Below are 12,528 nucleotides of genomic sequence, written 5' to 3'. Positions count from 1 at the left end.
TGGAACCTCATAAATTTCAAGGACGGGTCCGATGTATCCTCGCTATCCGTGGATATCCCAGGATAAGTGTATTCTCGTTATGAGTTCGTATGAAATCGTACGAAAAGTTTTGCACCGTAATTTCGTACGTTTTGGACGTTTTTTTCGTCATATGTGCATGCGCATCTTACGCACCATTCAAGAACATAGAATTTAATATACAATTAACCCTAACCCTGACCCTAACCCTAACCCTACGATCTAAAACAGCAAGCCACGTAGTTAGAGACATGAAGAAGTGATTATTGCACTGTTTTTCCCAGTTTTACGTCCATCCGCGGATCTGCTTTTTTTGTCTGTCTGCCTGCGCATGCGCACTGATTTGTTTTTTTGAGGAAAAACATCCAAAATGTACGAAATAGTGTGCATAACTTTTCGTACGATTTCATGCGAACTGATAATAGGATTCATTGCGAGACCGAGCAAGCTGGCTGCTCTGTCATCAGAGGAAGTAATACTTGACACCGAACAGTGGTGAATATTGGAAGTTCAATTTAATATAATACAAGTATGAATAGTTTCCTTAATAGTATTGAGTCCGATATGTGGCGGTAATGTTTAATTTATCTAAAGGTTTTTATCAGTTACTGTGTAAATGAGTTTGGCTGTAATTTAAGGACAGATTCTAATATATCTGCAGCATGGGGACTATAAATCTGATATTTTTATTTTTCCATTGCTGTTTTGCACAATTTGCTTAAAAATATTTTTTGTCGTTGAATATAATATATTTTGCAGATATATTTTTTATACATATGTTGTTTAGATTTACTTATATACTTCTACCCATTTTGTAGAATAGAATAGAATATAAAATTTCTTTCTTGTCCCACAATGGGCAAATTTACAGCAGCAGAAAGATTATATAATAAAATGGTCACACAAATGTGGACCTTAGAAAAATGTTTAAGAATAAGATAATAGTGAAGAGTTGAAAAATAAACAATAATATACTGTACTGTAAAGTTTTTTTTAACAATATCAAATTGTGCACCTAGAGAATAAATAACCAATATGCAGCTATGGACATTTTTACAGTAATGGACATTTGAAAATAGCAGGAACATCAGAGATGTGCAGAATGACAGCAGCATGTTATTTAACTGACTAAGGTTTCTATCATTACATTTGATTTTATTTGTTCCTGCTCCCGGTGGTTGGAACCTTTATTCCACTCTGGATTCACGAGTGCAAACTTTGTTCACTTTACAATAAAAAAAAAAAAATTAAAAAGAAACAGTTTTCAAAAGTTCGTTATCCATTCTTTTTTCTGCTTTTTGTGTCAACTGTCATGGTTGCTAAGCGACAGGTGGTGAAAGCCACTGAAGGGTAGACCTGTCTGAATTCACAGCCAAAACTCTTCCGGTCTTATTTTCAAGGACCTGGAAGGATCCAGTCCAGGTAGGCCGCGTCCTTGGAGGATGCAGCCCATGAATTCGAACAGAGCCTGTGTCAGTTGCAGGCTTGCTAGAATTCTACAGCAGGTGTAACAGCGGCTTGATGGAGGAGGAAGCACGTTCCTCCAAATGTTAACTTTGCTAGGTTGCTCCATCTTTGTCACACTTACAGAAAATCCCAAGTTAGTGGATGAAAATAAAATGTAACAAATTCCAAAATGGAAGTTCCTCTTTGAAATAGTTTTATTTGACCGTATTCGTTTGTTCTAAGAAAGCAGAAAATGTAGCCACAGAGCTACAGCCATGCACATGGGGCGACACTGTGTTGCCATAGTGAGGACTGCTTTACTTTTCCATGGGGGGATAGAAGCCATCCCATTTTGTATATAGCCCCCACCTTTAATCAAGGTCCCTTACACAGCTAGGAGTAAGACTTCATTGGGAGTGACACTTGATAGTGCTTAGGGGGCGGTTTGGCCCAATCGTCACTCTGGCTTAGATTCAACAGGAAGGGAAGAATAGGTCTCACGTAAAAAAAAAACTTTTATATTATATTATACTGAAGAACTAAACTTTATCAACTGGTTTTATTTATCAGTGCAAGATTGGAATTCCCACTGGTAAGATACATCCCAATCCCACATCTGACCATCTTATTAGGAATGTTGGCCTGGTGGTTAGGGCATAGAGCTTGGAATCCTGAGGTCGTGGGTTTGAAACCCACACCGGCTCTCTGAGCAAGACCTTTAACCCCACACTCTGCTCTCCAGGGACCCCACGATGGCAGCCCCCTGCTGCTCAATGGGATGGGTTAAATTAAAGGTAACATTCTGCAATGTGAAATCAATAAAGTTCAATTGTTATATTATTTCACTGACTGGAAAAGGTCCCTGGCCTGTTTTCTTGAGGCAAGAAAACATCTCTCCATGGAAGTTTGAGAGTTCTTCCTGTTTATAGATGGGTTTTCTCTGGGTACTCTGGCTTTTCCTCACAGGCTAGAAAGCACCACAGCACTTCTTGATTATTGACTGCTGGAGGTAGCCATCCTTCAAAGATATAGAAGTATAGATAACCTTGTGATGCAAGACTTAAGATAACCATCCTTGCAGTATTTTTTCTGTCTGGCTTTATACTGTAAATCTTTACACATTACAGAGGAGGAAAGTTGGCCCAGTGCTTTCTGCGAGGTTTTTCCAAAGCTCTCTGAAGGTCCCATCACAGCACTTTAATTCAGGTTTAGGTCTGGGATTTTACTAGGCCACAACACCTGGATTCTTTTCTATTTTAGCAGTGTTGTGCATTTTGCTTTTTTCAGGAAGTTTGTTTTGTTTGTCATGAAATCAGAATAAATACACTATATAAATCAGTTAAAAAAGAATTATAAAGCCAGTGAGAAAAAAAATGAAATATAAATTTCTATCATCCATTCTTTATCCTGAATTTCTACAAGGAAATGTGGGATAAAGAATGGATTAAACCTAAAATTCTGAATAAAAGTGGAATAAAAATCATAGAGCTATTCTGCTAAAGTGAAACCAATCAGTTTGTTAAGGAAGCTTTTTTTTTTTTTTTATCAATTTAAACGATTTATGTTCCTCTGAAAACAAATGTTTTTAAAAGACAAGAGAATGTTTTATTCAGAACATTTTAAGTATTAAGTAAATTTTTTTATCCCTTAGATTATTTCAGATGTGATTAAAACAGAGACAAAAAAATCCATATTTAGTAAATAATTCATCTTTATTATGATTTAACACTTAGATCAATCTTCTGAGTTAACCATATACATTTAGGAGCTATAATTAGCTTCAGCTGAGATAACATTCAATAGAACCACACATATGAGAGGATCAGTTAGTGCAATTTACTGTTAAACCTTCAAACTAAAAAAACAAACAGCTTCAGTTTGCAAAAATAAAATCATCTATTGATCTAAACAGAGTAAAAACTTACAGCAGAAAGCTACCAGAGGCACATCAGAGGGGAACACGCCGACACACAAGTTAAACATCTACACACTGAGGGCGTGGCAGCGTGGAGATGAGGCCCCGCCCACCACACAGCCTGAGGGGAAGTAGAAACGTTACATCCAAGCAGCGACGACACATTACGTCCTATTTGGCAGAGATGAAGGCTTGTTGTGCAACTGGCAGTGGAGCAATCTACGAGTACTGCATGGACGGATAAAAACCCCACAGGGCCCCGGGCGGAGGCACACAGAGGGGCTCCTATGTTGTTGTTCTTCTGCTCTTTGTGTTTCTCTCACACATTTATATGACCTTTTATCCCTTGTGTAGGGCTCCTGGTTCTGGATCCACAGCATCACTATGGGATCCATGCTTGGCTGCAACAAGCCTGATCCCTTAGCTACATTTTGTGTGAGCTTTTTGATAATTAAACTGATTTCTAACATTATAAAAGGCTTTTAATCAGAACAGTAAACTGCTCTATTATCAAACAACTACCTGATAAACAACACATTTACATTCTAAGCAAAGACATTTTGATCTCTGTTGCCAGTTTAGAGAGGGATTGGCAAAATAAGATAACAAATACCCTGCAGTTCACAGATCATAACTAGACTTTAAGTTGTGTGGTCCCAGTCAGCTCCACAGAGTGAGGTGGTTACATCATGGAAGATGAAACTGCTTCGTCAGAAGCTTCATCCCTGGACCTGAACCAGGATGGAGAAGATGTTCCCCATCTTCTACCAGCAGTGACTTAGGGCCATTAATATCAAGTCAGTAACAGTAAAGGAGCTGAGGGGGAAGTGCAATTCAGAGAAACTTAGGCTGTTTTTATACATTAAAGGTGTAGTGGAGGATTTTTGAAAAGACCCACCCTCTCCACTTAAAAAAAAGCACATGCACAACCCTGTACCCGCTCCCGATAGGGAATGCCTTTTAAACACGTGCAAGCGATGCAAACAGCAACTTTTAAACAGAGCGTGCACGAGGAGAAATGGGCTCGTGCACCCTCTGTTTAAAAGTTGCTGTTTGCTTCGCTCATACAAGCTTACTTTCCAAAAGAATATTTGCAATTTTTCCACTATGTCCAACTCACCACCGGTAAGTGAAAATGGGGACGAGCACGTAGGATGGCCTTACGTAAACATATCACCAGAATGATTGACAATTAGGAGGACCACTTATTTTGATGATCCACAAGGAAAACTAACACCCCCCCACTAAACCTTTAATTACATGCAGAATGTTTGGAAAAGCTCTGATACTTGCAACCTCTAAATGAGTGAATTTAGGGGTTGAATTTACTTGAATATTTTCAACACTATCGTCTTTTTGAAGTAGATTCACTGGCCTGTTCTTTTTTACTTTTAATTCAGTTAACATTATTAATATTGCTACTCATGACTAAATGTTTTGCTACTCTACTCACCTTGAATAACTTTTTTGAAGTTATTTTAACCACAAAAGTACCAGAGACGGACACACTTAAAGTCTATATTGAAGTGAGACCTCCTGTTTATATGGAAGCTTTGTCATTTAAAAGTTATTTTCTATTTGCTGAGGTCATTACTTAGAGGTCAGGTAAACATATAGTAAAGAGTAGATATTTGCTTTGGACTGTTCTAACGTGCTGTATATTTTTTTATGATTTTAGAAGTTTTAATTTAAGAAAATATTTTGAAGTTTCTGTGGCCTGAATTTTTTTCTTTACAAATATTTAGTTTTTCATTGTTTCCCAATTTTGTCTTTTATGTACCATTATTTTTACATAACTATATCTGTGTCTTTACAATTCAATCATTATTAAATATCTCTTGTTATAATCAGTTTCTCAATATTCGGGTAGCTTTCTTACCAGATTGTTTTTTTTTTGCTGTCAGTAATTTTTAGGATGCTATGTTTTGCTTTTACTTGAGTAACAATATGTTGAAGTATCTTTAATTTTACTTTGGTACAATTTTTTTTTTTTGACATTTTACCCACTTTTGTCAAAAAAAATACACACATTCAGATTATGATGAATTTTTACAATTGATAATAAATCCAAACATTTATGATTTTTTTTTTACCCTTTATGGTTAAAGGTATAGACTTGCAAAGTGATACAAAACAAGTTCCTTACTTTTAGCACTTAAATTTTTAGAAGAGTTTAAAAAAGAAATATTTTTGCATTCTATGAGAAAAATGTTGACTTATTTCTCATAAATTTAGGAGCAATTTATTTATTTATGAGTATTAATGTAAATAAAGGAAACTCTTTTTGGCACCCCCCCACCCAGTTTGGTTTCTTTTTAAAAATTGTCTTCTACCTTTTCACCAGTGAACAAAGAACTGAAACGCTTTTGTTCCCGTTTAAACAAAACTGGTGCTATTTTTCAAAACTATAAGTCAGTTTTTACAGTTCAGTTTATACTGGTTCTGTTGGCAGCTTCAAATGTCTGGTTACATTTAAAGGAAAAATAAATATAAAAACATCATAGATCAAGAGGAAAACTAGTTTTTAGGCAGATCGGAGCAGGTGGAAATTTGGGGATAAAATGTAGTTTTACCATTTTTCTTTCAGTTTTAAAACTTCCTTTCAGAAAGCTGAGGGTGAGAAGAAAAGGAGAAGCACTGTTAAAAGTCCAGTTGATCAGAAACAAATGACACTCGGCTCTGTGATAAAAACACAGAACTTCATGCATGTCAGAAACAGCTACAGCAGAACATATCAGTAGGTCAGCTCCACAATTGGTTAAATAAACATTTAATGCCACTGAGATCTGCTACACGCCTGCAGCGCCCCCTGCTGTTAAATCAGCAAACCAGTCTAAATCCTGATATTTTAATATTTGTGGTCAGTCTGAATCTAACTTAAAATCTCTATCGTCCAACATTAAAACTGATCATTTTCCTTCAGAGAAAAACCTGAACCTCCATGTGGAACCACAGCTTATCAGGCAAGTAATGATCTTGATGCAGACCACACCAGCCTCTGCAAAAAACCGATTTAACAGAACCCTGAAGCTTCATGCTTCTTCTACTCTATACATGATCTGACTTTAGTCAAAAACACAAATCCAACAGATTTGGTTTTCCAGCACCAAGACGAAAAGTCAGATTTCAAAGAAGCGCGATAACATTGATGAAAAACTATGTCGAGGCTACATGAAGAACTGGAACCGAGACAAACTCCCTCCAAGCTCATCTGAGCTGGTCCTTCTGGGTTTGGATCAGAATCCGTATTTCAGACTGAAACTGAATTTGGACACTGCTGATTGAGCTGGTTCTGATTCAAAACCCATAAAGAAAACATCACCATACAGAATGTTTCTCTTAACAATGAGTCTGTTTCTGTCAGGAACAAAAAAATCTGTTAAAGTTTCTGGGTTCTGAAGAAACTGAGTGAAAGCAGTCTTGGTTGGACCTCCATATCTCAGCCATATTTTCTCATCCGAACCATCATTAAAAGTGTAACTAAATGACAGAAAGTTACCCAGTTAGCCTTCTAATCCTTCTTCCAGCTTTTATCACAATGATAGTTAAAACTTTGAGGGATTTTTGACCCCGCAAAAAAGCTTTTAAATTGAGTTTCTTCATCCACTCAGAAGGGTCTGATACTTCTAGTTCTAACACAGTTACTTCTTGTGGAGGGACTCACCAAAGCAACCATGGAATCGGTTATCTTCAATCGCTCTGATCGTCACAAATCTTCAACAGTATCTGAAGTCAGTTTATTTTTTCTTAATTCATTTTAAGCAGAGAATGTTTGGATTCCTGTGAACCTCCAGGTTGAGTTTTAGATGTTTGCAGCTTTTTGGAAAAACTGCCCGTCTAGATGTCAGAGTTCCTCTTCTTCTCCACCTTTATTTTATAGCTGCACATTATTCTTAGGTTATGCAACCAACACTGAGGTTACGTTTAATTACAGAACAGATACTGTTACGGCTGTCAGAAATTGTTCTGGTTACCCTCTGACTTTGTGAATTGTTGAAAATAGTCCAGATCGACCCACATTCTACTCAGACATCCAGATATGAAGGTTGCAGATGAGATTGAGTCACTTGGATCATTTCTCTTTAAAGTTACCAGACAATAATGTATTATGACCTTCTCCTCTTCCTTAGCAGGATGCAGATACCTTGAACCTGCTTCTATCTCCATCTGGATCTGTGATCGGTTAGGGTCGCTTCAAAGCTACATGAGTGGAATCACAGGCACTGGAACCGGACCAGCTTCCTGGGCAGCAAGAAGCAGCTAAAAATGGAGGACACCAATTTCGAGGAGAACCGGTCATTGTCCACCGTCTCTTGAGGAAGGACTCTCAGAGCGTCCATCCTTGCTGGCAGCAGATTTCTTCTGTTTCACCTTGGACTTCCTCAGCATCCGGACCTGCAGACCGGAAACAAACATGAGGAGAGGCTGTGGGATCAACTGGAACCACAATCCATGGATGGATGAGACGATGGCTAAGTGGAAGAAGGAAGGAATGGATAAGGGTGCATGGATCGATGGATGGATGAGTGGGTGGGTGTATAAGTGGATGGCTGAATGAGTAGGTGGGAGGATAAGTGGATGGATGGAAAATTGGGTGGATGGCAAAATGGATCGATGGATTGCACCACTGAACCTTTCATTCTGATGGAAGATTGCGTGGATGGGCGGATAACTCAATGGAAGGTTGAGTGGGTGGATGGATAATTTGATGGAGGGATGAGTGGATGGGTGGATAATTGGATGGAAGGATGAGTGGGTGGGTGGATTATTGGATGGAAGGATGAGTGGATGGGTGGATTATTGGATGGAAGGATGAGTGGATGGGTGGATTATTGGATGGAAGGATGAGTGGATGGGTGGATAATTGGATGGAAGGATGAGTGGATGGGTGGATAATTGGATGGAAGGATGAGTGGGTGGGTGGATAATTGGATGGAAGGATGAGTGGGTGGGTGGATAATTGGATGGTAGGATGAGTGGATGGGTGGATAATTGGATGGTAGGATGAGTGGATGGGTGGATAATTGGATGGTAGGATGAGTGGATGGGTGGATAATTGGATGGTAGGATGGGTGGATAATTGGATGGTAGGATAAGTGGGTGGGTGGCTAATTGGATGGAAGGATGAGTGGGTGAGTGGATAATTGGATAGAAGGTTGAGTGGGTGGGTGGATAATTGGATGAAATGATGAGTGGGTGGGCAAATAATTCACAGAATATTGAGTAGGAGGGCAGATAATTGGATGGTAGGATGAGTGGGTGGGAAGATGAGTGGGTGGAAGGATGAGTGGGTGGGCGGATAATTGGATGAAAGGATGAGTGGGTGAGAGTATAAGTGGAGGGATGGCTAGACAAGTGAATGGATAGGGGTGGGTGGATAAGTGGGTGGAAATGAGTAGATAGGTGGATAATTGGATGGAGGGACGAGTGGATGTGTAGATGTTTGTCTCCATCAACATCATCATGTTGCTTGTGGTCCAGCCTAGACCCAAGATTTGAAAACCCGCTAAGAAGCTATAATTCTGACCAGATAAGCAAGAGACAACCTTTAGTAGTGAGAAGAGTATAGCAGCTCTGCAGGGTCAAACAGAGCATACCTTTGGTCCCGCAGCAGAAATGATAATGTGTCCAGGTGGCTGGATCCACGGCTCCCCGTCAAGCTGCACCGTTATGGGTTTGCTGAGAGTCAGCCTGATGTAGTTCCCCTGAGCAATCCGGATCCCGGAGCGGAGCCCACCATGAACCTGACCCTGCAGACACACAGCAGATGTTTGAACTCTGCTGCAGGACCCAGGACGAAGATGTTTCTGCAGCACAGCCTACCATGTGAACGACCCCTGTGACTCCAACCACCTCCAGCAGGCCGTCATCGATCCTCGGCCTTGCAAACCGTGAATCGGCTTCTGATCCCCACAGGTCGGCACCAGAACCCCAGCTGCACAGAGGGGAGCGAGAGAAACGTAATGAAGGAGAGTCCGTCATCTTGCTGGGGTGCTGTGTTTGTGTGTCCGTCTGTCACCTGGAAATGTTGAGGAAAATCAGACCCTCGATGTTGGGTAAGGGAACCTGCTGCGAGTCCACCTGCAGCTGCAGCTCTTTATGGAGGCTCCTGCCGTGGCTGATCTTCTGCAGACCCACCTTCACATAAACACCTTTGTTGTGGAACCTGTGTGGTACAAATTGGACTTTATTACCAGGAGTAGTCTGCTTCTTCAGAGCTTTGCAAAAACTGTGATAGTCACCAGAGAACACACAGAAAGGCTAACATCCCTGAATTAAATCTGAAGGTCTGTTAGCAAATTTAAACAAATAATATTAAGAAAAGAAAACTTGAATCATTAATATTTAATTAATTAGACATTAACAGCTGAAACCATTTCTGGTTCATCTCCAAAGCTTTGGTCTATTTTCTTCTGGTGCTATTTGGGCCCTCCAGCTTAGTGATGATCTAGTTCCAGATCCATCAGGTTACCTGCTAGTGAACTTATCGGGTTCGCCCTCTCGGGCCAGGTGGAAGTCCAGGCTGAGCTCTGCATCGATGCCGAGACCAAAGTAGTTGTTCATCTGGACAACCTAAGAGGAGGAGGAGGAAAAAGCATTCATCGAGTTACCTTCACCACCTATTTATGTGCTCCAACACTTCACCTAAACATTTTCTAAGACTCTGGACACTTTAGTTGGTTTATCATTAACAGAAACATTGAAGATCTTCTTGGAATTCTTTAAATCTGCAGAGTTGTTCTTGGAGGTTTTGGAGCAAACCTTGGGTGGCTCCAGGTAGCCGTTGTCCTTTCCATCCTCCGTGATGTCCTGAGCATCCAGCAAGATGGTCCAGCGGTCCATCTGCACTTCGTCTGCCTCGTCCACTGACACCAAGATGTGGTGGGGGTCCTCACCGCTGTATCCCGCCCCCCAGCGGAGGATCCGTGCCAAGTCATTCCCTGACCACTCAAAAAGAGTAAATACAGAAATGAGACATCAAATCAACAGAACGTTACAGAGAGTCCAGCGGCGGTCGGTCTCACCAGTTCCCAGTGGGACGATACCAATGGGCGGCTCCCGGCAGACCAGTTTGTGCCTCACGGCCTCCAGGACTCCCAGGACCCAGCCAACTGTGCCATCACCCCCGCAGACCAGAACCCGGAACCGAGGAACCCCCCTGAATGTATGCAGGCTGCAGCAGAGAAGAGGTTGAGTTAACATGAGTTTCCCGTCCTTCTGGAAAAACATGTCTGCACACCACAGACAGCTGCTGTGTTTCCTCATGCATTGAATCCACAGATCATCAGTATTTAACATCATATACAGCAGGTCCTGATTCCTCACCCTGCCAGCGGGCCTCCGTTGGTGAGGTCAAAGACCTGGTGAGGGTTCAGCAGTTTCCGGAAGCTGTAGAGGAGCTCTCTGCCCTTCAGGCCACCGCTCTTCGGGTTGACGAACACCAGCAGGGGGCAGACGTCATCTTCCAGCTTCTCATGCTGTAAGTGAAACCACTGAATCAGAGCCTATGATGGTCCAGATGGTACAAACTCACCTGACGGACAAAAGGTTCTAATCTACCAAAAGAAAAACTACAATAATAAATACATGAAGGCTAGAAATAAGCAAATAAATCAATAAAAGTAGATTTTATTGGTGAAAAAATGTAGAAAACCTTTAAACTTATCAGCATGTGTTTAATCAGAAAGATCCTAGAAACCTTAAAAGCAGCAATCCATGGTTTACCCTGGAGAATTTATATGACATGACACTTAAAATGGCTCCTGGTCGTATCCACAGTTGGGGTGGGTATTGCCAAAGAAGTCACGATGCGATTCTATCAAGATACTTGAATTATTGCGATGCATTGCAATATTTTCTCCTCCATGTTTTGTTTTTGAATGACTCGGCGCAGTATCCCACGGCCGGAAATGCTTGTTACACAAGGCAGCGTGCGTCAGAACATTTGCAGCGACATCTACTGGACTGGAAGTTGTATTACACTTGTTTTTGGCTGATGTTCGCCAACCATTCATGCAATTTTATTTATTCATTTTTTTTTAAATTAATAATCAATACTTGGCGTCAAGAATCGATGCAGTAGATCACGAAAATTAGAATCACGATGCATCATCATGACGATTATTTTGCACACCCCTAATCCACAGTCAGGATGTTAAAGAAACAGTTCAACCCAAATGGACCAGAGACAAACAAGACCAGACCAGGACTCAAGTCTGTCTTCCCTCACAGGGAAGAGGAGGAGGACGGTGCAGAAGATAAAAAATCTAGAGTGTCCACTGAGAGACACCTGTTGCCGTGAGAAAATGGGCATCACCAGGTCTTCCGTGATTCAAATACTTTCACAACCTAAGGCTTGAAAATCCATCTTCAACTTTTGTACCTGGAATGTAACAAACTTTCTGAAGTCTGAAAGATTCAGTGGGTTTTACTCTCAGCCTGAAAAGCAGTCCATCCCCTGAAAAAGCTCATAGGTCAGTCTATCTGTCAGAGTTTGCACTTCCCATTGTCTGTTCAAATGCAGAATGATTTGAGGCCAGTTCTGGTTCTGCTGGATCTTACATCCATGCAATCTGCTTGGTTCCCTTAGATAGAAACCTTTTGCCAATTCAAACAATAAACTGAAGTCAACTCATTTGCTTAACAACTAGGATGAAACTGGACTGGAGAAGTGCAACAAAAAAAAAAAAAAGAATCCTGGTTTTAACTCAGACCCTAACCAGCTAATTAACTCCAAAGAGACTAACTGGTCTCAGTCTGACACCATGTTGGAGAAGACTACTGAATGGACATGTGTCCAGAGGACAGTTACTGATCTCCCCTCTACAACAAGACCAGGGTATCAATGAATCGCCTCAATCAAATTGAACTTATTAATAATCAATTAATCGTTAATTGGTGTATACAGATTAACACATGCCATTAGCTTAAAGAGCATAATCAGAGCAGTAGTTTGCTTTGATTCAATTCAATTCAGTTTATTTATATAGCACCAATTCACAACACAAGTCATCTCAAGGCACTTTACAGTTCACCAGATCATACAGTCGAATTGATTCAAAGATTTCCATCTAAGGAAAACCAGTTGATTGCATCAACTCATTGACTCCAATGCATTCCCTCACACTAAGCATGCTTGTAGCGACAGT

At 40.6% G+C, this 12,528-nt stretch overlaps 1 protein-coding gene across 1 annotated transcript in view; it reads right to left on the bottom strand.

The window, feature by feature from the left end:
- Positions 1-4,476: 4,476 nt before the first annotated feature.
- dgkq (diacylglycerol kinase theta) overlaps positions 4,477-12,528 on the bottom strand; it is a 25,744-nt gene continuing 17,692 nt past the window's right edge. Inside the window, exons 16-23 of the mRNA XM_015373287.1 lie at positions 10,706-10,857; positions 10,405-10,553; positions 10,142-10,320; positions 9,852-9,952; positions 9,399-9,545; positions 9,203-9,314; positions 8,977-9,129; positions 4,477-7,774 (exon numbers count right to left, since the gene is read on the bottom strand). Of these exons, the coding sequence (XP_015228773.1) occupies positions 7,676-7,774; positions 8,977-9,129; positions 9,203-9,314; positions 9,399-9,545; positions 9,852-9,952; positions 10,142-10,320; positions 10,405-10,553; positions 10,706-10,857 (1,092 nt within the window). The 3' untranslated portion in view covers positions 4,477-7,675. The remainder of the gene's footprint in view (positions 7,775-8,976; positions 9,130-9,202; positions 9,315-9,398; positions 9,546-9,851; positions 9,953-10,141; positions 10,321-10,404; positions 10,554-10,705; positions 10,858-12,528) is intronic.

This window comes from Cyprinodon variegatus, unplaced genomic scaffold (assembly GCF_000732505.1).
Source record: "Cyprinodon variegatus isolate N-32 unplaced genomic scaffold, C_variegatus-1.0 Scaffold84, whole genome shotgun sequence".
In the NCBI taxonomy this organism is placed as follows: domain Eukaryota; kingdom Metazoa; phylum Chordata; class Actinopteri; order Cyprinodontiformes; family Cyprinodontidae; genus Cyprinodon; species Cyprinodon variegatus.
Note: the sequence above shows the minus strand (reverse complement) of the source record. Positions and strands in the feature narration are given on the sequence as shown.